The 26,969-nt window shown below is 44.3% G+C and overlaps 1 protein-coding gene across 1 annotated transcript; it reads right to left on the bottom strand.

The window, feature by feature from the left end:
• Positions 1–165: 165 nt before the first annotated feature.
• On the bottom strand, positions 166–26,744 carry HECA (hdc homolog, cell cycle regulator). The gene is made up of 4 exons (XM_072855974.1): positions 26,050–26,744; positions 10,640–11,680; positions 7,352–7,506; positions 166–4,599 (listed from the first exon to the last, which is right to left on the bottom strand). The coding sequence occupies exons 1-4, from the start codon at positions 26,279–26,281 to the stop codon at positions 4,435–4,437; spliced, it is 1,593 nt and encodes a 530-aa protein (XP_072712075.1). The 5' UTR covers positions 26,282–26,744; the 3' UTR covers positions 166–4,434.
• Between the last annotated feature and the right edge of the window lie 225 nt (positions 26,745–26,969).

Genomic DNA, 26,969 nt, shown 5'->3' with positions numbered 1-26,969 from the left:
TTTAGTATAGCAGTCTTCAAAATGACAACACCAAAGCTTCGTTTTAATTGACACTGAAAACCTGTTTTCACTGTGCCCTTTAATACTTAAGGTGACTAGAGTAAGTCTCTCTATAAAGAGCAGGTGTAAGAAACTAGTCAAGAGAAGAAGGGAGAAAGAAGAACCCACACCGTTAGCTGTCTGGTATTTATTACTTTTTAATACAGAGAAGTCACAACAAAATATTCTCTAACAACACACGCAAATGATATCATAACCAATTATTTTAATTTCATCAACATTCATTTGCTATGTACATATTCTTCCATCTGCAAAAGTGCAATCCAAGAATGTCTCAACAAGAAACCTTTATGGACAAGTATATTTTTGAGGGGCTTTCTCACCAGTGGCCTTACAACAACATATTTGTCCTCGGTTACCTGGTACAGCAAAATGAAGCGTACGGGGGGGGGGGGGGGAGAAAAAAGAAATAAATTGGGTTAGATGCCTCACTTGTAGGAATATTCCCTATTTTCCCAACTAAATTCATTATGAATACACTGCTCACTACTGGAGATGTTAATGCAAACAGACTATAGAATAGTCTATGGGCTGGCTATAGAACACTGTAGTTTTAATGACTCTGCAGCATTAGACAGAACAAGAATTACAGGCTGATCACCTTGGTAGATGTCAAATTACACATCAGCATGTAAAAGATGTCCATTGTGTTAGTTACAGTTATCAAAATTTACTTTTAAACATCCTACTGATGGATGAATTAATTTTTACACATCCAAAATATGAAGTCTATCTAAATGCAAGCCTCTCCTATGGAAAACAGCTTTAACTACCGGAAAGAAAAGCATTTGCACATGCAACTCCTATTACTATCACAAGGAGTATCGTGCACTTAAGAAGAGTAGAATGAATCTCCAAATCCAGAGGACTGTATTCTCCTTTACAAAACATATTTCAGGCACAATTTAATCTGACCACAGGCCAGATTTAAAAGAACACACAGCATCAGAAAAATGAAAGGTAAGGAAGAGTAAACTTTAGCCAAACAAGCAAAGCAAGCAGCTCCCTAGCTAGGGAAATCATTTCCCTTTTGACACATTTAAAAGCTCAGGACTACTTTCAGTGCTCGTCAAGATGGACAGCAAACCAACCGCGGTCTAGTTTAAACTCTGAAGTAGCCATTAGGTCCCAAAGAAGTTACCTCTGCCTTTGTACTTATGCAAAAGCTAGCTGAAACTCTCATGGCCAAAGGGTGGGCCTGACTGCTTGACTGGAATCTGATGCACATTACAAAAATTACTGCATTTTGCAGGAACCCAAGACCAGTTTGCAGTACCAGCAAGAAGTAGGGAAAGCATTCTCTACACATTAGGGACAATTTACTTTGGAGTGAAAGTTCAGAGTGAAAGTTCAACTGTAACTCAGCTGGTTTCCATCAAGGACAATTTTTACAGTGCCACATGTGCTGTTAGCCTCCAGTTGAGAGATGTGTTTTGCAAGAAAATAGGCATTTCCTCAAGCAGTAGGTAAGACTCACTTAACAGCAGAATTAAAAGGAAAAGCTGATAGAAAACTAAATTGTTTTCTTGGATAGATTTGTAACTCCTTGTCACTCTTAAGACTTTAAATATGCCTTCCCCTTCCCATTTTCTCAGTCTGTTGCATTCTTGGTTTTGACTTGAATATACTGTACAACCTTTCATATGCTTGTGTTTTTAAAGCTGGCCAAATTCCCTTTTTCCATGTCTACTCATTCTCGATTGTCATACAGACATGTCTGGAGAGGCATCTAAACACTTAAAGAACAGAATTAAAAATTAAGCTACTCTAAGGAAAGCAAATGAACAAGTATTTAGAAAGACTCCAGATCCCACTTCTCCTCTAGCACGTGCGTTGTACAGTGACACCTCCCCTCGCCAAATGCATGAAAAAGTGGGTACATAACACCATGTAGCCTATGTGGGAATCAACATCCTAGACTCATGGCATGACTGACTAGCACTCAAGACCAAAGACTACAGTTACAGATGCATCCTTTAATTTTTCTCATTACAGGAGCTTTGTCTTTGCCGTGTGATTTCAGGCCGCTCGAACAGTCTAGCCATTGTCTATCTGGTCTGGTTCTGCCAGGCAATGCAACTCCAAACCTTGTTAGCTACCCTAACTCCATCAGGTTGCTCAACGCACCATCAAACCTGAAGGGCCCATCCTCCCTGAGGAGTTAATTCAAATTATAACTTGATTGTTGTCTGTCTACCCTGCACAGCTAACCAGGTTTTATCTGCTAGACACCTTCTTCCAGCCCAGGTGTGCCTGGACCAGCTCCTGCTCCTATGGGCAATGGTTACAGTGCTGGTCCCACTGCAACTGGGCTCGGTGTTACTTGGTTTGTGGTAGCCACACCAGGACAGAGTTAGAAGTCCCCCAGAGTCCTTCTCATAATTCTCCTTAAAAATGAAACAGGTTTTCCCAAAACTGTCACAAACAGGGAACAACTGTACAAAACCCCAAGGATGTGCTCCAGACCCAAAACCAAGCACAGGAGTGAGGACAGAAGGAGGGGAGCACCAGTGATGAAGGCTACCACAGCCTGCTAACATCGTTGTTCAGACCAGCAGCGGATCACCAGTGTAACTGTACGAGATAGACAGTCCAGATGTGAAAACCATTAACATGAGCTGGCTGGCTTCTAAGGACATTACCAATCAAGTTAGCAGTAAGTGATCTGTGGCAACGCAAGTCCTCTGTGCAGCTCAAGTATTACTAGAAGAATGGCTAATGCTAAAAGGAGCTAATTCTGCAGCAAAGAGAGCCAGGAAATAAAACTGTGAACTTGGCATTTTTATGCACAAAGAAACATGGATATTCAGTTTGAATTTTATGTGCACATGAATTTCTTAGCAGAAAGCATAATTCTCAGTCCAGCATATGAAACACTTTTTTGGCTTCTGACTTTTTTGTCTTCTTTCCCAGGGTGGCAGAGTATCAGGGCCATTTTCAAGATCATGATTTCAACAGATACACTCTTTAAAAAGATTCTAATTTGGGAAAACCAAACAACTTCAGAAGAAACAAAAAATAGTCCCACCTCATAAACAGAAACAAAACCCACACCTCTGGAGTGGACAAACACTCCATAAATACACTATGGAGAAAAGCAAAAAAAACACCCAAAACCCTCCCCTAAACCTCAATTGGCTTGAGAAACCAAGCAAAAGATTAATGATCTATTTTAAAAATTTTATTTAAGGAAGGGAGAAATGGGAACCAAGAAACAACAACTGCAGAGTCTACAGGGCCAAGCCCTCTGATACAAATTCACTGCCTAATGCATAGTCTATTATGTACAGCACAGAGGCATGTAGAAAGTAAATACGCTAAGTTTGCTTTCTTAAAAAGTCTCCAAGCTTTTAGAACCTGGCCTTAATGCAATTTTGAAAGACAAAGGTGCAGCAATTAATTGTTTTAAAAAGCAATGCCATGTTTCGTACTCGGTACCTCTCAGCTCTTACAGGTCTGACGGCCCAGATCCCACTTCATGGCCCTCCTTCCACACCAGTCACACCAGTGCGCGGCAGACAGCAAAGCCTCAGCCCCAGCAGACACGTACAAACGCATCCCCATTCAGCTCAGCCTGTTCCTTCCCTAAAACGTCTGTGAAGAAACACCTTTAGGCAAAGCATTTTAAGATCTCCAGCTTGTTTTGGTACGAACAGATGACCCAGCTGGGCACCGACAGCCCCGGTGGAAGCAGCACTATTGCCGTACGGTCCGTCAGTGAGGGCAACGCACGTCAAACGCACACAGCAGGAAGACGCTATGCCAAAAAAATAATTCATTTCAAGACTGCATTTTCTGGCATACATTTACATTCACTTGTCACAATACCTTAGTTTACCCCGTCTCGGGAAATCTGAAAGAAAGCCTGCTGAGGCGACTGGCAGCGCGGGGCCAGCTCCTGCGCCCGTGGGAACCAACGCGAAAGGCTGAATGCATTCAACAGTAACAGGACGGTTTCTTTCCAAGGATTTCCCATTTCCACCAAGCTGGAGGGACGACAACCCTACACAATTAGCCACTTTCCAACCGGACATATTTCTCTGTCCTCTATGTCTCCCTATGCCCTTCCTATAAACTGTATTACAATGATACAAAAAAAATAAAACCAAATCATTTTTAGCTGAACTTTACCCCACACTCGGGATATATTCAAAGGCCATTAAATTGGCTTGCCTCCAACCTTCACAGAGATCTTGTCAGGAGGATTCTGGTTTTAACAACATGTATATATACATATTAATATGTACACAGACAAAGAAGCTGCTCTTTCAGTTAGAAAAGAAATTAAATTTCATCACAGAATGAATCCTATAAAAAGATATGTAATAAAGTTGAAATATCCATAAAATAGCTATTACTAAAGCAAAGCTTTCGTCAATAAGCCTCCAAAACTTTAAACGAAGAAAATGGCTTCACGAAGTGGTAGTCTAGATTTCCACAGTGAGGACACTGCTGGACGTTGCTGTATTCAGAGAAATACTGCATGCCAATCCGTACATCTATTACTGGCTTCCCACAGTGCTTACAGTTCAGTCGAGCCTGTAAAAAACAAAGAAACAAACAAAAAAACCCTTTTGAAATAACCAAACTCGCCTCCGCTTCTTGCCTCTGAAAAAGAGAGCACCGCACGCAGCCCCCTGCCCTGCCCTGCCCTGCCCTGCCCTACCCTGCCCAGCCGGAGAGGGGTAAGTCAGGAAACTGGCCGTAATAGGATCTGCTGGTAAGGACATTCCTCACCCAGACTGGTAACTCGCAGGCATACACCATGTTTTTCATCTGAAATACCACCACCAAATTCGGGAGAGTAAGCTACCTCCCACTCTGACTGACAGGAGGTAGAGAATTTCAAAGTTTATATACACAGGCGATTGTTTTGTGTTGACTAATCTCTGAACCAATTCCTCAATCCCCAACACAAGAAGTGCTGTCTCAATAAATCATTAATGAAGCCCTGAAGTGAAGAGAGAAATTTCACATTTGTACCATGCAATTCAACCGTTTAGGCTGATGTTTGAACACGATCTGTCTATGAAATATATCAGCATTTAAATCTTTTGGCTTAACAAATGTATAACTCGATCTGCTTTATCAGTATGGCACGGTATTGCATCACTTCAGGTATCTACTTGAACATTTATAATACAAATCAGGTTATACAAACTAAACATCACTTCAAGCACACAAACTATTCTACAAAATCCAACTGAGAAAGGACCAACATTAACGGGGTGGATATGAGAAATAATTAAAGGTCAAGGGTGAGGATAGACAGAGCTATTAATGTTCAGCAGTAGCAAAAAAAAGTAAGTCTTCAGAAGAAATCTAGCTGAGAAACCCAGCCCATTTGATGTAAAGAAAGCAACAGGTGGTGTGAAAGCTCAGCAGGCCGTTTGAAACACTCAAGAGAAGCAGAAGAGATTTGAGACCGTAAAGGAGTTTAAGAGTAAAGGTGGCAAATGAGCAGCGAGGGTCTGAGCTGCATCATAGCTTAACCTCGCAGCTCAATGTGCTAATGAAAGCTTCAGCTCTTCACTGAAAAGAACAAAAAATTATTTTCTATGGCAATCTTGATTTAAGGAATTTTCCTGGGATGAGGAGAGGAAGAAATTATTAAAGTACTATTACTGTTGAGACAAGACTCAGAAAGAAACAAACCACCAAGCTCCACAGCCATCTGCTCTGCTTGAAAAGCAGAAATTCTAAGAAATACAATCTACTAGGGCATGGATTTGTATGATTTTCTTAACCAAAGCATTGTTTTTGCCCTTGCTACTGTCCAGCACATCAGCTAGCTGCTAGTAACCTGACAGTGGCTGCACTTCATTATCCTACATGCACATTTGTGATGTGGAATTAAATATTTTGAAATAAGGTATGAAATTATTCAAAATAGAAATTAGCAAGGCAATTCAGAGTTAAATTATATACCATATTTAAATGTCATTCCTCTGTATGCACAGAATCATCTGTAACAATCACGGTGAAACAATAATGCATATTATCTGGCAATCACAGTCACTGCAGCTAATGGTTTCATAGTCAGTTCTATTACTTACCATGTACTGTCACACTGTCCATTAATCATATAATTAAGGCTCTTGTATAATGAGACCTTAATTCTTGTCTTGTACATTCAACAGAAGCAATTCAGATTTAAATTTCTTGGCTTTTACAGAGCTAGCAAGTCAGCATCAGTGTTTTATCTTTAAAAGTCCCTATTTTTAAAAAAAAGTTACAACTCGAGAGGCACTAAATTTGGAGGTAATATCTCTGTCTTTAGTTATTACTGTTATCAATGTAATTTTATCCAGTAGCAGCAACTCCACTTGTCTTTTGAGCAACGCATTTTGGTATATATGTTAAATTTAAAATAAAACGGCATTTCACATATTGACAAAACTATATTTTAGATTGCTCTTAAGCACACACAATACCATGAAGTGATCGTACTTCAAATGAATGCGTCTATGTGAGGCTCCTGTCCTCACCCAGTAACAAAACCTGCGTGTCCGAAGGCAACAGCCCGCTCCTGAGCATCCCAAGAGGACTACTAAGCCATTCGCAGACAAATGCTTTTTCCAGGGCTGCCTACCCCTACCTACACAACAAAAGTGCTCTGCCCATCACAGGGACAATTCTCTCAGATGCTGACCACCCTGCTGCCTCAGGCACACGTCTACTGTGGAGTAACCCCGGGCCTTGGATCTCTCTCACCCAAGGTATAGATTAGGTGAGCATTTAATGAAAACTAAGCTGTTTCAGGCTGTGGTGAGTACCATCATCAGTCAGTCACAGCAAAGATTAAGGAGAGCTGGGTAATCTCCAAGCACAAAGACTCTTTAGACCGTTCCCTCGGCCTCTTTGCTACAATTATCTTATGATAAACCACAATACGAGCAACTAAAAGAAACTTGAATACATGAAACATCTGCTAAAAATGTGCAATTGTTATTAAAATACTACTGGAATTATATCTGATGCCAAACATACTTGCTAGTGATCATCCTAAGCATCAGACTTAATTGCGAATGCATTTAAAGGGGCTTTATTTAAAAACCTAAGTATTAACCACTGACCATTGCATTGGCTTTTGTCTAGCTTTAGGCCTTTGTGCCTCAGAAGTTAAGACAAAGGGACAGGGACTCAGTCAGCTTTCTTGTATTGCACTCATAGGTACAGCCTGGAAAAGAAGGATGGAAGAAGGGAAGGGAGAAGAGAAACACAAACCTTGGCTTTACTTATCATCAGGTGGAAATTCACCTTCTAAGTCTTATTTACGCACGGTACTAACCTGACAACAGGGAGATGCTGCCAGAATATCGTAGGTATACATAGTTCCCAGCTGATGCCAGCTTCCATCCCATCGGGACTTGCACTTAATGCAGATAATTTTGTGAACCCCTTCTAAGCAGTCTACACAAACAGCATAGAGGTGCATAAGCCTTCCTGTGGACAGGAAACACACTTCTTAAGGAGACTAGAACAGAAGATTAAAACAGACATTTCCTGCAATGTGTTATCTGCCCTTATTACAAATCACACCTTATTAATTTTTTTTTTTTAAAGGGTGAATGATAAAGTAAAAAATGTTTCTCTATGGGAAATACATAGGGCTTGCCTGAAGCTATTTTCCATGGATGCAAAACTCAGGAATTAGTCATCACCCTGCCCACCCTCCCTTCCTCCATTTGCTGGTAGACCTTAGCAAAATATTTTATAAAAGGAGTTGCTGAAGCTCCATGAACAGATGTCAGGTTAAGCTATATGATCAGCTGCAGTGTTTCCAAATCCAGGATTGTGCCCTAGCTTCATCCCCACCTGACAGAAAAAGTGGAGAAGTGTTGAAGCTTATTAGCAAGCTGGGTACAGATTCATTTAACAACTTGCCAAAATCTTCCAGCAAAGAAGGAACTAACGACCTAATATTCCTCATGGAAAAAAGCAACAGCCAGAAGAGCTATTTTCTTTCATGTACTTTTTCCTGACCGTTCGTTAACAGTAAGTATATTTAAAAACATCATATATTACACATACACAGACTTTAACATGCCATTCAGAACTATGAATCTATCAAGCTCTATCGTGACCTTAGGCTCTGTATGCACAATGACTTTCAAAACCTGAGTTACACTGAATTCCATAAAAATCAAGCGGTTCAGAATTGAAAATGAAATATCTTCTCTACATAAATGTGACTAAACTCACCAATGCAAAATCCATGATGCAAATTTCACACAAAACAAAAAGCCCTACACAAATTATAAAGATCTGGCATCTAGATTATGCCCAGCTTGTAGTGATTTAATCGATTTGTAGTTTAATAGTTGGCTATTAGAAGTGGGCTGACACAGAGTACTAGTTCTGTAACATACCATATTTTGCACTGCTATATAAAAGAAAGCTAAGAAGTAGTGCAGTTACAGATTAGCTACAAAACACGACTGCATATAATATGTATTTATTTTGGATTGCACTTTGTGCTCTTTAGCATCAAAGTACTGAACACATCACAACCTGTAATTTAATGAACACATATATCTTTTACCTACTCTAGATAAGAGGGAATAAAATATTAACAATTTATGATTAGTCCATACCAGACACTTTCAAAATTAATGGTTTGGTTTTTAACTTGTTTTGTTTTTTAAGACAACTATTTTAGAAAAATGAGAAGAAAAACCAGATTCTTCTTAAAATATATATACAAAATAAACTTGCTAGTATGAGCTGCAAAAAACTGAGTTATTCCACATCGGTGTGTTTGGCTCTAGAAAATGTGATGTGATGAGACTAAAGTGCAAATATAATAAACTCTGTTCCTAAAGCGAACACTCAGGATTGGAGATGTTCAAATAATTCCACGCACAGTAGTGTTGTGCAGGAAGATAAAATAATTTTCCCCATCTGAAGTTCTGCACTGTTCCCGCACTTTAAAATACTGCATTCCCCCACCGCTTAATTTTCAGGATCCTTGTTATATAGGAGATGAGGCACCTGATATCTTAAATATGCCTGAAATAAAAGAAGTGATTTTCTGTACTGAAGAGAAAATAACACCCTGGAACAGCACCTTGCAAGCTTAATTTAATTTCAAAGCATACTTCTGATAATAAACCATTTTACCCAGGACAAGGAGGTAAAAATTTTAACAATTAATTATCCACAGCATCTTGTCTGAGCAAGTTTTTCAGATGTACCATCCAATGGGTAAGAAGCAATTAATTAAAAAAAAAAAACATTCCGCAGAGTTTCATTCTTAGTGGCAAACGTTAACAAGTGACGAGTTTCACTATTACTAAACCAGCTATTAGTACTGATAAAATCAGAAGCACATTGTGCATGTCTCCACACCAAAGCAAATAAGCACTGTTATCTCAGACACTTATATTCTGCTTATGCCGGAGCTTTTTTAGCTTGTATATTTGCCTATCACTTTTTCTCCTTAAAGTATATTAGGCAAGACAGAAACAATAATGTTAGCATGAATACAGTTTAGTGACTTAGTGCACAGTGATTTAAGGAAAGGAAAAAAAATACAATGTTGTTGAGCAAAGTAACGTTACATAACACGTATTATGACCATGCATGGGATATAACAAATTTTATTGAAAGGAGAGAAATTTCAATGTTAAAATACCTCTCGTTAATGCTTTCCCAACACACTTTTCAACATATAATTCTATGTTTTTGAACACCAAACTAAAACTACTTCCTCTGACTTATTTTAGCCATGCTGGCTGCCAGCAGGCTGCAGGACAGGCGTGTTGTGCCATGTACCACCCTCATCACTTAGTTTGGGACACAGCTTTCAGGAAGAGCTGAAGCTCATCCTAGCCCACATCTCTTTGTTTCTCTAGGAGGAGAAAAATAATACACGCCTTGGTCTCAACTCAGCTTAGAGCTGGGACATGATCAGAATGCAGTCTGGGAGTTTGGAAGTAAGTCTAAATCCCCCACTACACCCTTGCTGCTTCAACCCACCGTATTAAAAGCTTATTTTTACTAAGTCCAACCTCTCCAGGCCGGTGTTACCATAGGTGTTACCAGGCCGGTGTTACCATGCCAGACTATAGTCCTTTCCACATTAAAAAAAGAAGTTTGCTATAAAACAAAACTGATATTCTCTAGTCTGAAAGCAGATGAGAGGCATCTCATCTCACCAGAGGTACAAATACAACTTTCACCCACGCTGCAGCACAGCATGCTTAAATTTAAAAGGTTGTTTAAAAGGTTGATGTATATCTTGGAGTTAAGCTCACAACAGATAAATCAGCACACACACGCTGCAGAACAGCGTGGCTGGAAAACCTTCCCGTGGTCTACCTAGAAACCAGATGAGAAATCTCTTAGTTGTAAACCCAAACACAAGGCATAGATCTTTCTACATGGCCTTTGCTCCTTGTAATTCCTTCCTAAGTGTTTCAATCTGATCCACGTGATAATCTGGACGTGACTTCAAGCTTTACGGAACTGCTTAAAAATGCAGAATCGGGATGAAAATCTAAAATGGGGGAGGCAGGGCACAGAAGGCAGTTCCATCATTTAACGAAGCCTAGCATGACTGACAGACAACCTGTACCTTGAAGGTGACAGGGAACATCATATTCAATCTCATCGTGTCTCGATGGGCTAAGGAACAGGGTCCCGTCCACCAGCGGAAACTGTTCAAACACTGGCAGCGCCCTGTGGCATAGCGCACAGTTTACAACGTTCCTGTGGCTGGCACTAAGAGCAGCAAGGATAAACTTCCGAAGGTCCTCCCCTTGGCCCACCTGGGCATCGTCTTCCATCCGCACATGGAAAGTATTCAATTTATGCCTGGGGATGTGAGTAAGCAGCTCAGATAGATCGAGCCTTCTCAAAAACTGCACAGGGGCATCGAAGTGTCCTGATCTATGTGCTTGCAAGCCAGCCGCCCCGTAATCAAAATGCGCGTTCCTGAACATGCCCCCACTGGCCATGTTCTTCTTATGGGGCTCCAGGTGAATGGCGTTCTTCAAAAACTCTCCTAAGTATCGCGAGGAACGAGGGCCGCTGAAATGCGTGGGGGCAAGAATAGAGTAGCCGGTAGGTGGGGACTGGCCGGGGGAGACACAAGGCGAACGAACGGCGTAGCTGCCGCCCATGACGCCCTTCTCCTGGGAGTTCTGCCTGTCCATCGAGTGCCTTCGCTGGAGGTCATGACTCAAGCCTTTCTGCGGCTTGTTGGCCGGTCTGCCCTTTTTGGCCTCTTCTGCTGACTCTGCCATCGACCTTCCCGTGCTCTTCTCCAATACTGATTTCTTCTTCTTATCATCCTGCATTCGCTTCACCTGGTACCAGTCAGTGTCCTTCTTTAAATGACCCTGCCCACACCGACAGGAGCAAAAGCGAAAAGCCAGGTCATATCCCTTCTTTGTCCACATGTTTTGGCGACACTGCTTTTCGTTCCAGCTCCTGGCTCTGCCAATGCAATTGAACTGGACGAGAATGCTGCTTTCCCACTCGTAGAAGCACTGAAGGTGCATCCACGTGCTGTACGGACAATGCTCGTTGTTGCATATAACCTTCTGGTAGTCATCCTTCTCCAGGTCCACCGGCCTTCCAAAGCTACAGATCAGTGGAGTAGCACAAGGGGCTTCTGTGGAAGGTAAAACAGATACATTAATAACTTAATGGCCCACTTACTGCAATACTTCTTTAAACACCAAATACGCACATGAGCTCTTATTCACGATCTGTATTATCAAAGGGCCCCACAAGCACTAGCTCTGGCTCAGGGCAAAAAGCAGTCTTTGCCAAAAAAAATTAAGTATGTGAAAGGAGATACGGAAAAGAAGGAATAAGGAAACAAAATTACATTACAGTTTGTTTAATATTTAAAGCCAAAGCACCTCAGAAGCATTGGCCCTCCTCAAGGGCTTCTGGATACCGTTGCAAAGGCTTTAAGAAGTAAGGAGAAAGCTTTGTGGATGTTTCTGGAGGGTTGCTTTGAAGCCTGAGAGGCAACATGGGGAGAACACACAGAGATGCTTGTTTGAAAAACAAGTAGGCAATACAGCCTGGCTTTGCAATCACAGGGAGAGGCAGAACTGATCTTTTCTTTGGGACTGAGCAAGAGACAACAGCTAGGGAGGCAAGGAGGAAGCAGGGGATTTTGAAAGTAAGACTAACAGCTTATGTTCCTACTGCAGAAAGGAGGGCCTTCATTGTATTGCTCAGGCCAATACAGACTATACCACCATCACCACTGACCTACTGGACAGCTAAATTTCACAGACCAAATAGTTCTGCAACACAGACAGGTTAAAAAACCAAATGCCATGTGGTCTTTTATCAGCAAAGTAGCAGCCTTTGCTATATCCTTGAGCAAAGAACAGTTTATTTCAATTCGCTCCCTGCAACAATATCAGCTTCTACATAAAAATGTTCTACAAAAAATATTCATTCATGGACCAATGTCATCTTCCCCTCCCTCACCAAAGTACCACAGACTACAAACTACTCCCATTTCTGGTGGCTCACTTGCAGCTGGGAGGCACAGAAAGGACAGGAAATTTTCAGTTGAAGTTTCTACTGGATCTTAAGAGTTTCTAATTGTGAAGTTTTTAGATGCTTAGTCAAGTATTACAAATATTTCTCCTCTGTATTTCTGACTTCCTACTTCCTCCACTTCACCAAAAAATACTGCTGCAACAGGGCTGGCAGCCTGCCTTTCAACCTCTGTATCTCTGCATTCAAATACTAGCAGGCTTCTTCAGGGTCTTCCACGGTCAAGTGCTGTCTCACCCCGTGCGAAACAGAGCAAACGGCTCCCTGCAGTTCCCCAGTCTCAGCCAGAGCTCCTGGACTTGCAAAAGAGGTACACCGAGCCTCGTGGAGAGACGCTGCCGTGATCCAGGTTTTTTTCCTTAGGACTTCAAATTTCTATCTGATCAGCAGGGGAAAAACCAGCACTCGGTTGCATTGCTTTTAATCCCCTTCTTGTCACTGCTACCACAAATAATACAACATAATTTGCAGTGGGATGATAGGTTTTATGCCGTTACGTTCACTGCTACTCAGACTTTCAGTAATAGACACACTACCCATCATCATCTGTCCTAGAGCAGCAATACACAAACCAGATGCTTTACAACAACCAATCTTTGCCATACTAGCGGTTTTGCCCCTTCCCAACAAGTTGTTGTTAAAAGGCTATAAACAAACAAACAAACAAACTCTTCAAGGTTACCTTCAGTAAATTCAAGATCACAGTAGCTCTTAAGACTTATTTACCCAGAAGAGACAGGCACAAAGAGTACGAGAGAATTTTCCCAAGCTGTTCCCCAGAAGATGCCACATCCTTCACCTCCTTTGTCTGCCTTCGTTTCTAATGCCAGAAGTGGCACAGTTGCAAGGAGAATTTTCTGCAGTACCTTTCCTTCGGGGACTAGACTATAAACTGCAATCAAGGCACATTGCCGAAAACATTCTCTTAAAGAAAAAAAAAAAAAAAGACTATTTCATTTCAAAACATGGACTTGTTCAGTCGTTAAAGACAAATTACCGAATTGGAGAGAACAGAGGTAAGTGAGGCATTCCCTCAGGACTCTTTGGAAGTTCCTTCTATACGTGTGACACTTATATTCTTACTAGTTGTCTCAGGTCTCTGAAAAGTCCACTAAGAACATGCAGGTTTTGAGATGTCTTTGAGAAGCATGAATTTTATTGGCTACCAATGGCTAATTTTTCTCCACATTTTTTACTGTGTGTTATTGAGTATAACATCGCTGGCCAAGAGCAAAAGTGAATGATAACTTATCGGCACTGAAATAAAATCTGTCGGTTTACCAGTTCAGAGAGTTCTCCCACTCATTCTCCCAGACTTCGATTCAAATCACACTATGCCACACCAAGGATCTCTGCAAAGTTTTTCTTCGTTGTCAGCCATTCCTTCATTACATTTAGGGTCTGAAAGCATAGTCTGCAATTACAGCATCCTTAAGAAATTTATCCCAGAGAAGCCAGTTAAACCGAAACCATGAAAGGCAAATCATCAGAAGTCAGATGTGCAGCAAGATACCGGAGGTACCAATATGAACAGTTCTCACTTATGCATTTCCTGTATTCATCTATTTCGGTACATATTGCTTTCCACCACTGCCAGGAGGCAGGAAGAAAGAACATGCCAAAAATCCACTCATGCTCCCCCTGTGTTTCGGAGTGTAAATGTTCTAACAGTCACAGGTATAATTATAGCTGACAGCCAAGAAAGTTACTATACAGACAAGTCTAGAGATCTCCACTTTCGAATAAAGACTTCACACTTGTTCATCCATACTGGCATAGTTAACTGACTAAAAAAGAAAAGTGTTTCCTTGATTAGCCTTTGAACATGTTTTTGGTTTTGGATGCAAAAACATATGATCTCTAGCCCCCTGAGAAGTTTACAGCCTCTTCATTATGTGGACAAAAAATGAAATTAATAAAATAAGTGGCTGAAATACAGAAAAAAACACCACAGCCCATGTATTCCACAGAACATGTCCACAATTATTTGATTATGATCATGTACTGGGTGTCTAGAAGCTGTTGTAAAGGTGACTTTCAACAGAATTTTTCCCCTTTTCCCTGGCTGGTCAATGGAAGGACTGTGGAATGGGATCTTCTCCAGCTTCTCCTTGAGAACTTACAGATGCCAGATTACCTGAGGAACTTCCCACACAGCATAACTATGAGCAAGAAAAAGTTTCACGTTTTAGACAGCCACATCTTTTTCAACATTTAAGTTAACTAGATGACTACAAAGTTTTCAGACGTTCCCTCATCTGATCTTCTATCTACTCAATGTGAATTGGCTGGTCACACAATCACCGTAGCAAAAGCAGGTCTAGAGCAGCTAGAATAAAGCAACAGAGGGAACAAGAGCCTTCCCCCACGCAAAAGACTCCACTGAATTTTTAAATGGTGGCACTGAGATCGCTTTGGAAAACATCATTGCTAAGAGGAGAAGCTGGGCCCTACTCACCTCTTCTGGGAACTCACCTGACATTTCACAATTGTCACTGTAGTAGCACAGGAAATACTAGAAAACCAACAGGTCTCTGCCATGTCGCCATGCTCCACAGCAAGGTTAATGCCATGCTAGTCAGAGCTCCTGCTTTCACTGATACAGGTTTGTTATTATGAAGTCTGCTGATTTGGAGAAGGCCTTGATAAAACCGCTGCAGTATTTCCACAACAGAAACTGAAGAGCCCAGCACGGCTAACGAAAGCTGTCTTAGCAGAAAGTTCTACTGCTTCTGTAGTATTGCCGTATTTAAGAAAGCAGAAAACTTCACTACTTGAAAAGCATATAGAAACCTCAAGCCAACATTTCGTTCTGCCTAATATTTCAAATTCCAGCAGGTCTATCTGTACAAAACAGACTGTGCAGGACTGAACATCCCTTGCAGACTTCTCTCCATTCATGTCTCCTGCCAAACATAATCATGCCACATGTTCCTACATAAAGAACAAATGAGAAACAGAAAAAAAAGCAATTTTTGTGCAACTTCCCCAGTTCACAGCAACAGATATGCCTTAGGAGCAAAAGAGACAGCATTCAGATCACTTAGTATGGGAGCCACATTAGCAAATGTGAAGAGCTCTTCCCATCAATTCACACCCTTGAAAGTGCTCTGGGTTATTTAATCATCATTTTATAAACAAGATAAAGCACTTATTACAGAATTACAAAACTTTAAAAATTCTTGCTATCAAGCCCTTCTATCTCCCATTAATTAGAAATGCATTTTGAGATTATTCTTCAAAAAGTCAGAGCTAGAATCATCGTCTTAATGTTTTATGATAACAGTACAACGATTACTGTCAAGGGAGACAATAAAGGAGATTAAATATAAATTCCCATGGCCAAACTGCCCATCCACACCTGCAGCCCCAAGCTGGTTTGTCACCTAAATATAATTTGCTTCCAAGTAGCTAATAGCTCAACAGATTTCTGGTTTCCAAAGTCATGAAACTGAACTTCAGGAAAAATGAAAGATTACCAGGTATCAGAGTAGCATCCATTCTCCCAGCAGACCCTTCTGAAAGTATGCCTACACAACCATAAAAGTACCTCTATTTTACTTCTCAGTTTCAAGATGGTTTGCACAGCCTAAGAGAACAAAACAACAGAGCGTGCAGTTTTGCGTAGCAGAACGGCTTCAACGTTTAGACACAAGTGCATGGCTGTAACAGACAGGCTGCCAAGTTGCAACTACAATTGCCTGCTGCTTCTTTCTAGAAGTTATGTTTCCACATGAAAAATAAATGTTTTCTCATATTCCACTGTAGTAATTTTGATCAGTAATTCTGAAAATAGTTGCAAGGGGCAGCACATAACTGTCCTCTAAAACAGAAATAACATAGTATAGTCCAAACAAATGTACATTTGAGGAAAGATAGCTCATTGTTTAAACAAGGTTATGTCTTATGTTCGACAGAACTACCACAAAATTAAGTTTTCTTTCAAAAATGAGAACATGACGGAAGACTGCAAGGAAGCTGGTTTGGGTGTTTGGCTTTTTCTCAGTTTTTCCATTCAGGTTTATAAACATCAGTAAAAGCCAGAAATAGAAACAGACAGTTGAGATAAATCTCCTTCAACAAAAAAACCACATTAACCGGTTTCTACATTTTAATAAAAAAGAAAGAGGGTCTATGAAGACCACCCTTCACGTTTTACGACTCAAATGAAAGCAGCAGAACAACGGCTGCCTGAGGATCTTCCCTCTGGTGAAGTAAATGGAGGAGAATGTTGTTTACTTCTGTTTACACACCCATCATAAAACCAAAGATGCACCCAGCAAGCCAAATGCAATGACTCCACGGCTTCAGTTTCGTGACTGCTCTCATTTGTTCCAAGTCCTCAATGCAGACGCCTAAAGCAAAACTCGCTCTTCCCCCCCACATTCCCACATTATCCATTGTGTTAAGCACCAGAGTTTTTCAGTCAGTGGACAGAAACAGTTAATTATTTCCTGTACTCGTCAGCATAGGTTTCAGCTCACCGCACAGACTTGCGATCGCTGGTAAAGCTCAAGGGAGGTGTTAAACATGTGAGGCTGGGGGCAGAGGAGAGAGAAGCGCGGCGGCTGTTGGAAGAGGCAGCCCTACTGTCGTCTTGAAACAACTGTCAGGCAACAGTAGGATGTTATGAATCTGGAAAAAGAAATTACCAAAAAAAAGGTAAGGTCTTGACACTGGATTGGCTGCAAGACACTCACTATGGCTTGCTTTGGTCTACCGTTACTCTAGCATCTCATCATCTATGCCAAGGACACTTTACTTGCCAGCACATTACTCAGGCCAGAAGGGTACCTGCGAGACATGTACTTTGCAAATCAAGCACTTTAACCTCTACCACCGCTTTCCCATGAACAGTGCTCCCTTCACAACCCTACACAGCCAGGAATTGTTCACTCTGCCAGCTTGAACCAGAGCTGAGCCATTTCTGGGGAAGGCTACTCCCTTCCAACCATCTGCATGAATCTTCTGAATTTTCTCTGTCATCAGCATAGCTTTATTTTAATTGAAGTCATACAATATTACCGTGCTAACACTGTAATACAGCTGTAGAAAATAAACCACCACCACAATAACAAAACAGACTGAACACAAAACTTGTATTAATTGTCCAATGTGTTTGCTTTGGTGAACCTTGGAATACAATCTAATATTCAAAAGATTACCAAGACGTGACAAAATGGTATTGCCACATGCATAACTGGTTAAACAGCACAGATAATACAGCAATACAGAAATGATCAGTCACCTTCCTAAGACTCTGAATGCAGCAGGAAGAATACAACGGGAAAAAATATTTCACAAGTGGATCCAAAAGGCAGGCTTGAATCTTCAGTGCAGCAACAACAACAAACAACAGCTGACAAACAGTAAGAGAAGTCTTTCAAAACAGCTTGGCTCATGGCTTATATTGATAACACTCACTGATGATGACTGATGTCTCTCCAACACTTCTTAAGCAATCTTCGCAGACTGATCAAGATGAAAGTTTCCAGTCATTCTCTGGGAGGGAGGGGAAAAAACAAGACAGCAGTACCTGGTAAGCTGCCTAAAACACAGGCTTTCTTCTGTGTCACTAGACTCCCTCTTACATTCTTGGAAAGAGAATCCAACGCCAGCAGTCCATCTTCAGTGAGCAATGGACAGAGAGCTCGTGCTGGCGTGACACCCAGCGCAGATCCACCTGAATGACCCTTGGAGAGCCGCTGCCTCCAGACAACCCCTCATCGCAATGGAGTCTGGCTGATAGCTTTCCACATGGAAGCACCTATATATTGACACTTGCGTGCCAATCTGGAGCTCAGTCCTACCCTCAAGGACCAAGTAGCTGCAGTCAATATTAACTCTCAGAAGTGACTTAAAGAGAACAAAGCTGTAAGCAGCCTGGCTCTACTTGGCACGCTTACCCCATGTGCAAGATGTCACTAGTTCTATTAGGTGAGTAGCCACATGAAGCGATCACCATCCCCTAGAAAATATTTCAGATAATTTGGAGCTACTAAACTCTGGTTCACCTGGAAATTCAGATGATGGGACTCCTGGAGGGCTCAGAAGGTGCTAGAACCATCTCCATGCACTTCACTTACACTGACTTCATGCTTGGCCTCTAAGGGAGTCTCTTCATGAAAAAAAAAAAAAAAGAGAAAGGTCTAGCAACTACACAGCAGCGGGAAGATGCCATGGAAATCACGAAGGCTTAAGTCATACGTTAACACCTTCTAACTTATAGCACAGTCAGAGTTAGTGCCTGTTTATGAAATCAGCAATTAGCACACGATACAAAGTCAATTATCTGTGGCTCTCACTCAAGCACCCACTCCCAGCTCAGCCATCACCTCACCAAAGTCAGTCAGAAAGTCAAGAGCAAAACTGTACAAACTACGGAGGACAGGCACTTACATGTGCACAGTAGTTTTGCAGTTTGCTTATACAGCCATCTGTGCTCCAAGCTGGACCAACTGCCTACGCCGCTGAAACCCATCATGAGAATTCACACGGTCTTGTAGAAGTCACCATAATCTGTACAGTTATCATCTAGCCAACCTAGCCAACTTCTTTCCATTTAATACCTGTTGGCCAAACACAGAGAACAACTCTGCGGGTGGATTTTTCTGGTACTATCATGGTGAATGCAGAGATTAGTGACTATCTCAAGACTGGTGGACATTAATGTGTTTTGAACCTTGACTATTGCTTTGTCCACACATGAATCATCCTCACAGAAAAGCATTTCCACCATTAAATTCTCTCGCTGTAGCTTTCCAATAGCTTTTAATACCTTGAAATGTTACAGAAAACTAACCCTGGTGCCTCAAGAAACAGACATCCTAGTAACTAAAGCAGACTCTAAAGCACCTGCCCTAGCAAGTTTTCAGTGGCAAATTCCAACTCATGCTGCGAATAAAGAGATAACTGTGGAAAGCAATAGATGCCCTAATACCAAGCACAGATGTAAACACCGCAGGCTGAACTTGCCCCGATTCAGAGCCAGCTAGCCACCAGATGCAGTCCAAAAGCACAAGAAGGGAAGAGAAAAAGGAGAAAAGGTTGAATCAAGGCGTATCAGCACCTCTTTTCATTTCAAGTCTAGGGATGTTTGTGTCATTGGTCTATCCTTCCCAAGTTTCAATAGGCCAGAGAGGATTTTTATTTCCCATGCTAAAGGCTGAAGAAGCTGGTAGAAACTCAGCGGGAAATGGGAGATGCAGTCACCCTAGCTGCAGTACCTAGCATCTCTGCAAGACAGCAGCGCCTGATAGCTGTCGGTTCCACTAGACATCTCCCTCCTGATGCTGTGCTGGCTCCCAGCCCTGCCCGTGTGCCATCTTTGGCATCCGTGCAGTACACAGAGACCTCGACTGTACGCTGCTCCCAGAATGGGCATCGGTAGCACAGAAGTGGAGACAGGGCGTGCCAGGCAGAGTCAATAGCCAGGCTCTCATTGAAGCCACCTCCTCTCCCAGCAGGCATTCAAGACAGGAACAACAGCAATATCCCTCTCAAGCCCTGGAAGGAGGACTGATAGACTCTACCATTGCAGGAGAGACAGAGAGAAAGAGATAAAGGTTATAGTGAATGCTCTCAAGATAAATGTCACTGAAGTCTACCGGGAAATGCTAGTGCTCTACTCAAAATCCCACAAGCTTTCAAAACGGAATTACCCACTCCAGTCACTAGATTACTGCTTCAAGAGGTGCCTCTGAAATTATTTGAATTGCTATCAAAACTGTTTAAAGAAAGCCCATGCCCTACTAATGCTGTTGTAATTTAGACACATTCAATATTAGCTGGAATATTTTACCCTGAGCTGGATGCAAGGTTTACCTCTATTTTTTTCCCACACTTGTGCTGCAGGAAGAAAAGCAGAGAAGGATGGACATCTGCCAGTCATCACGGTACTTTAATATCAAAGGATGTCTCAATATGCAAAGCTGTAAGCGAGGCTGAAGAAAACTTACAAATGTCTCCAAGGACTAGAAACCGTTTTGTCACTACTCGTTAGATCACTGGGAGGAAGATACGGGATGAGTACAGACTAAGTAAAGCAATCAGTTCAAAAACCGTATTTCCTCATATGAAACCTAACAAACATCAGGCCTAACCCTTACTCATGCAAGCGCTACACTTGAGCAAATGACTAATCACATGAACACAGAATGCTGTCAGGGCACCGATAAGCATTTTGATAGCAAATAACTGTTAAAAAAATTAAATGGGTGTGTACTTGCTTGCATGAAAGGACTGTATTTCTTTTATTCAGTAATACCATAGACACGATTCCATTTGCAAAGATTTGCAGAACATGAATTGCATTTGCCACAAAAGCATGTAATTGCATAGTTTTAAAAATCCTAAAACGAACATGGAAGTCCTTTCAAACCCAATTTGCATTGATAGAGACAGTGAAATTTGCATTCAATTGATTTCTGCAGTTAGAAGAACTCAATGGAATTATGAAGCAAAATGGTTTTCCTTTAGAAAATTAATAGGTATTAAATTTTGTAGTCACTGCAACAGAATAGAAACTTAATTTTCCAGGTGGTCTCACTGATATCAATGGGACTCCCTCAACCTAAGTAATAAGAAGGTGCCAATACTGAACATCACTCGAGTGCCAAACTGGAACTGGATGTTATATGCAGCAGAGAACATTTGACAGCAAATATTAATCCACGGTTAAATATTACAGCAATTCATGTTCTAAAAATACATTTTTAAATTAAATATTGCACTGACAAATTTTCTGGCCCTCTTTAACTACCCCACCTCCAGGATATAATCTTTTTTTTTTTTGTAAATCTTAGTTGCCGGCCAGTCACAGCTTTCAATACGTTAGTCACCGTTGCTCTGACTGGTTTTCTTCTTCATACACTTGTCCTACATTAGCATTTTTATTTGAAAGTAAATAAAAGTCTTAGAAACTTGTGAAACCCAGGTGAAGAGTGTGCATAAGCACAGGTGGCCATTTTAAACCCAGGTAACTACAGACAAGTTCAGAGCCCGGCCAGCGCGGTGGGCACTGCTCGCACAACCCCTCGGCTGCTGCGGCAGGAACTCCACGCCTGGGAAACCATGCTCCAGCGAGACCTACGGCAACCACCTCCACCAGCTCCCCCTCAGCCTGTTTTTTCCTGAAGGACTCTAATGCCCTGTACAAATCTGACCTCTGGCAACTCCACCTGACAACCCACCAACTCGCCAGCTCTGCCACTTGTGCAGTTCAAGGGCTCACCTATGCCAGAGGGGAAAAAGTATGGCCTTAAAACTGGTGGCCAATATACCATAAGACGGTGTTTTAGAGACAGCTATGCCATATTTTTTTAGTTTAATTTAGCTGGCTATAATGAACCCCATGTTAAAGGGGAAAAGCACAGGTAAGGAGAGCCAGCTTCTCTTTTTCTCTCATCTCCTCATAGCACCAACACTGGAGAGACTAGAGTGACAAGGACAAGGGGACAAGCAGCAAGATGGTAAGATAGCGACCATCAAAAGGAGGAAGAGGACTAGGGTCTACTGGACAATGAGACCAAGAATGGAAACAAAGCAAAGAAAATGGATGGAAGAAAGAATTTTAGGGTGAGAAACAACTGTATGTGGAGACCAGAGCAAGAAGTTTATAGGATAAAGGGATAAAACGACTGGAGCTGATGGTGTAAAAGAGCCCAGGCTCAACAAGGCAGAAACAGAGAAGGAATTTGCCACTCAGAGCCCTCAGATCTGAAGTAAACCCTGTGGATTTTCCTCTTCTGCTGCTCAGGGCAAAGTATCCACAAAATGTCTTGCCCCCTCACACTCATTTATGTCTGCAGATGAAGGTAACCAACTATTGCCATTGGGAACGCTGATATTCCACAAGGCTGGAGTCACTGGGGTAACTGCACAATCCCATGGAGCTGCTGGTATAATTTTACATAATGACAGCTCAGATATTCCAGTTTGGTTAAGAAAAGTAACCCAGAAAATTAGCTAGAAAACTAAAAATGTATTAGGAATATCATTCAACCACTCTGAAGACAGGGAATCTAAGAAATGAGGCTTTGCGTGACATCACATTTCAGTATCCCTGTGCACTGCGATACTGCTAAATTAGTCCATCACCCCCACCCATGACCTGTCCCTCATTCCATGCAGAAAATGGATGCACTTTGGTCAAGAAAGATTAACCTATCACATACAGAATTCCTGCTGGGTCTGATGGAAGAGATAGGAAAGGAAGGCACAGCTACAGAACGTGAATCCGCCTTGTGGGCATCATCCCAATACCTGCTGAAAAGTTACAGTGCAAGATGGAGAAAAGCCATCACATCTGGTCGGTGGTTGTGCTCTCCACCTTCCCGATTCCCACGTGGGAGTCTAGAACCCTTCGATCACAGTTTGAGGTCTGAACATGCACTCATTAAAACACCACCAAAAAAAGCAGGAACAGATGCCCTCTTGGGGCAGGGAAAAATCAGCCTACGTTTCTCAGTCATGATGCCAAAAATTGACTGATGCTTTGAGGGAAAATTGTGCAGGGATGGAAACTAAATTTGTCAAAATGTAAAAGGGAACAACACCTTTCCACTGTAAAGGGGTGCTATAACAACAGTTCCGTATTACACGGTCAGAGCTGCACAGAGAAGCCCAGAGGAAATTAAGAATTCTGTTTCATTATGGCATGTGGATGGGGGGCAGAAACAATACATGGACCACATAACGAACTGTGAAGACTTCCCAAAAAATATCTGAACCACTACCCCTTCCCTGAATGAAGCAGGGTCCTGATGGAATGGTGTAATTAGACCGTCATACTGACATTATGATGCAAAGCCAAGGTTTGCACAGACAATCTTAATTTTGCAATTATTAAATCTCCTGCTTTCATCTCTGCATACTTCTGTCTTGTCATATTAATGAAAGAAAACAGGTTATGTTATCATGATCTACTGCTTTTCCAAGGTAAAGACAGAGTAGGAGAGCGATAATACCAGACACATGCAAATTACTCTAGAACAACACACAGTGACGATGCAGGAGAGAAGAGTGAGCCCAGGGACGAGGGACCCAGAGGACCGGCGAGCCTGGGCAGCACGAGTCACAGCATGCAGCTGCACGGTCCAAAAGCAGCACAGCGAAGACCTTCCCTGCGCCCAGCACGCTTAATCCGCAACCCAGATAATCTCCCATGAATAATCGAGAGTTGACTGCGTACAGCAGAACTCTATTAAGTCACTGCAGCAGGCTGCGTCCTCCATAAACTGCTTAGTGACCAAGTAACTGTACGTGCACAGCCTCCTACAAACGTCTTGAGTCTAGTAATGGGATACTTGCCTCCAAGGCCCTGGCTATACTACGTAGCTTCATTTCAGATTCATCGGTTTTGAAGACTTGGGGGAACCCATTATCATCATCTAATCTTTTCCTTGCACATGAGAGCTGGATTCCCAGGTCTGTAGCACAACAGGAGCAGTTTCTCCTTTCATCTCCTGAACCAAAACTGCTGAAAGCTTTGGACTTATCAGTGAGAATACAATTTACGAAACTTCCAGCTCAGGATCACCTGATGGGCAGTAGCCGATGTAAAATAAAGCTAGCAACCACATCTACTCCTCCAGCCTTTATGATTATCTGAAATGAAAGACGCAATGATCCGGTCAAGGCAAAGATCAGGTGTGCTGACCAGGCACTTACAGCAAATGACAAAGCCAACATTGTACCTCTGTTGTGAGGGAGAAAAAAAGGGGGGGGGAGGGGAGATTTGACAGTCAAGGATGTTTCTGACCACTGAAGTCATATGGAAGCACGGAGAGAGAGAATAAAGGAGCATCTCAGGTTAGCTCTCGGAAAGGCAGCCTCAACTTCTGAGGAAGCTGGCCAGCACAGAGGAAAGATATGTAAGGTACCCGGGACACACAGTCCTACAGCTGAAGAGGACTGACAACCTGTCCAGCTAGCAAGCTGTACTGCTACCGGTCTTCACCGGCATCACCTTCAGTGCCATCTGAGCAAGGAGCACCACCTCGTTATCCCCAACCAAACCAGCCACAGCAGAAACGCACCTCTGCTTTCACTTGTGCTTGAGTGAAAAAATTTGGAAACACTGTTTCTCCTCGCCTCAAAAACTACAAGCCAACAGTGTCACCTACGAGAGGCCACCCGCAAAGCGGATGTCGTGCACGTTACATCACTGGACTGAAGTCATGATAAAAATGCTCTAGACATACTCTAACTCCTGCTAATCTTTCTTCACCCCCCCCCCCGTTGTTCAGTCACTTAGAACAAATAGTAAAAAAAAAAAAAGAAAGGAAATTCTAAGCATTCTCCATGATTCTCTGGAGTAAGTAATACTCTTATAAAAGCAGCCTGGCAAAGGCCTTGTGAGCTAAAGGGATTTGCAATTAATTGCTAATATTTCTAAGGAAAAGTTTCCATTAAATAATACACAGGAATCAGACATCTTGAAAACCGAAGTAAGATTCCTGGAACTACCTTTGGCTGACAGCAGCCAGGCAAAACGACCGCCACAAAGTATAAAACCAGTTGTAGCTACGGTCCCACTTTTTCCAAAGCATGGAGAGTAGTGAAAAGCTGAAGTAAAGCTGAAGTCCAACTTGGGAGCGGGAAAAAAGTCAAGAGTAAAGAGTCTGCGCCGCAGTTTGTAAATCTAGCAGCAGACCTAAGACGTGGGGGTTTTCTGGCTTAGCAAAAAGTGTAACACAACCCTAGCCTACCTTTAGTTTTAGCCTGAAACACGATTTTGCAGCAAGACTATCTCCAAACATGGACAGCAATGCAAGTTTCTGCAAGAAAACACCTTACCAAAACTGCTCTGACCAAAAACCCACCCACCGACCAAAGGCAGCATAAAATGGTTGATGAAAAGTGAGTGTGTTACCCTGACAAACCCAACTGCTCTAAAACGACAAATAACACGGACCCAAAAGTAGGACTCCATTTTTAATTGTGCTGAAATAAAGTCGGGATTTTTCAACTGAGCACTCAGTAAGCCCCGACGCGGCCGGAGCCGGCGGGCGCTGTGCTCCCGCCCGCCGCCGGGGAAGCGCTCTGGCCCCGGACCGGGCGGCCCCCCCGCCTGCCCGCAGCTACGGCCGCCGGGCGCTGCGGGGCAGGCAGGCTCCCGCCGCCCGCGCCGCTTTCAGCACCGCCGCCGCGGAGGCCCCCGCCCTCCGGCGGGTCACCGGGCGGGGACACCCCGGCGAGCAGCCCCCCGCCCCGCCGCGCATTTCGGGGAGGTCCCGGCGGCAGCGGCGGCCGCGCAGGGCCCCGGGCGGCGCCCGCCCCCCTCCGCCCCGGCCCGGCGGCCGCCCCCGCCGCCAGGCTCACGCCCGCACATCCCCTCTCGCCGGGCGCTCCCCCGCCCCGCCGGCCCCCCCCGCGCCGCCCACACGCCCCCGGCCGCCGCCTGCGCCACCGCGGGCCGCGGGAGGCCGCGGGCCCGGCCCGCCGCCCGCCGCTCACCGCTCTTGACGTCTCCGGGCGCCGCGCCGCCCGCGGCCGCCGCGCCGCCCGCTCCGCCGCCCGCCCCGCCGCCGCCGCCCGCCGCCGCCGCTCCGGCTCCGCCGCCCGCCGCGGCGCCGCCGCCCGCCGCCGCCGCGGCTCCGCCGCCCGCCGCCGCCCCGTTCTCCTGCTCGTCGCCGCTGCTGTTGGCGCGCTTGTTCTTCTTGCCCTTGCCGCCCTTCTGGTTCGGCATCGCGGGCCCGGCCGCCGCCGCGGCGGGGCGGGCGGCGGCGGCTGCGGAAGGCGCCGCCGCCGCTACCTCCGGCTCATGGCGGGGCCGCGGCGGCCGCGCTGCGCTGCGCCGCGCCGCGCCCGCGGTGGGCGGCGGGGCCCGGGGGGCCGGGACGGGGAGGACGAAAGGCGTGTCCCGCTCGGCCGGCCGCCGCCGCCGCCTCGCTTCCTCCCGGAGCAGGAGCAGGCGCGGGCGCTGGCGGCAGCGGGAAGCGGAGCGCGTTGGGGGGGGCTGGGGCTGGGGCTGGGGCTGAGCCAGAGCCAGGCGGGGGGAGCGGGAGGGGCTTATCGGGAGAGGGAGAGCCCCGCTCCCGCCGGCACGGGGCGGGGGGCCGCCGCCGGTGGCACGGGGGCGGGAGGGCGGCAGCGCCTCCCGGGAGGGGGCAGAGCGCGCCCCGCCGCCGGGAGCCGGAGCCGGAGCCGGAGCCGGAGCCGAGCCCCCCCGCAGCCGGGGCGGGGCGGGCGGCCGCGCCGGGAAGCTGCCGCCGTGGGCCGTACCGCGCCTCGGGCGTAGGGCGGCGGGCGGCGGGGGGGCGGACGGGCGAGCGGGGGAGGCGGGCGGCAGCTGGGGGCCCGGCGGGTGCCGGGGGTCTCCGTGCGCGCTTCTCGCCGGAGCCCCGGCCCCGGCCCGAGCGGTGAGGGCTGGGCTC

Source organism: Ciconia boyciana, chromosome 3 (genome assembly GCF_034638445.1).
Source record: "Ciconia boyciana chromosome 3, ASM3463844v1, whole genome shotgun sequence".
NCBI classification, from domain to species: Eukaryota; Metazoa; Chordata; class Aves; order Ciconiiformes; family Ciconiidae; genus Ciconia; species Ciconia boyciana.
The sequence above is the reverse complement of the archived record's forward strand: the minus strand, read 5'-3'. Positions and strand labels throughout refer to the sequence as shown.

Bases quoted from the DNA above. Each gene is read 5' to 3' on its own strand.
- HECA (XM_072855974.1), bottom strand. From the start codon at position 26,281: ATGCCGAACCAGAAGGGCGGCAAGGGCAAGAAGAACAAGCGCGCCAAC. The intron at 11,681-26,049 runs GTGAGCGGCGGG...TACCTTCCACAG, and splicing joins GCCCGGAGACGTCAAGAGCG to AAGCCCCTTGTGCTACTCCA. The intron at 7,507-10,639 runs GTACAGGTTGTC...TCCTGTCCACAG, and splicing joins TGTTCCCTGTCACCTTCAAG to GAAGGCTTATGCACCTCTAT.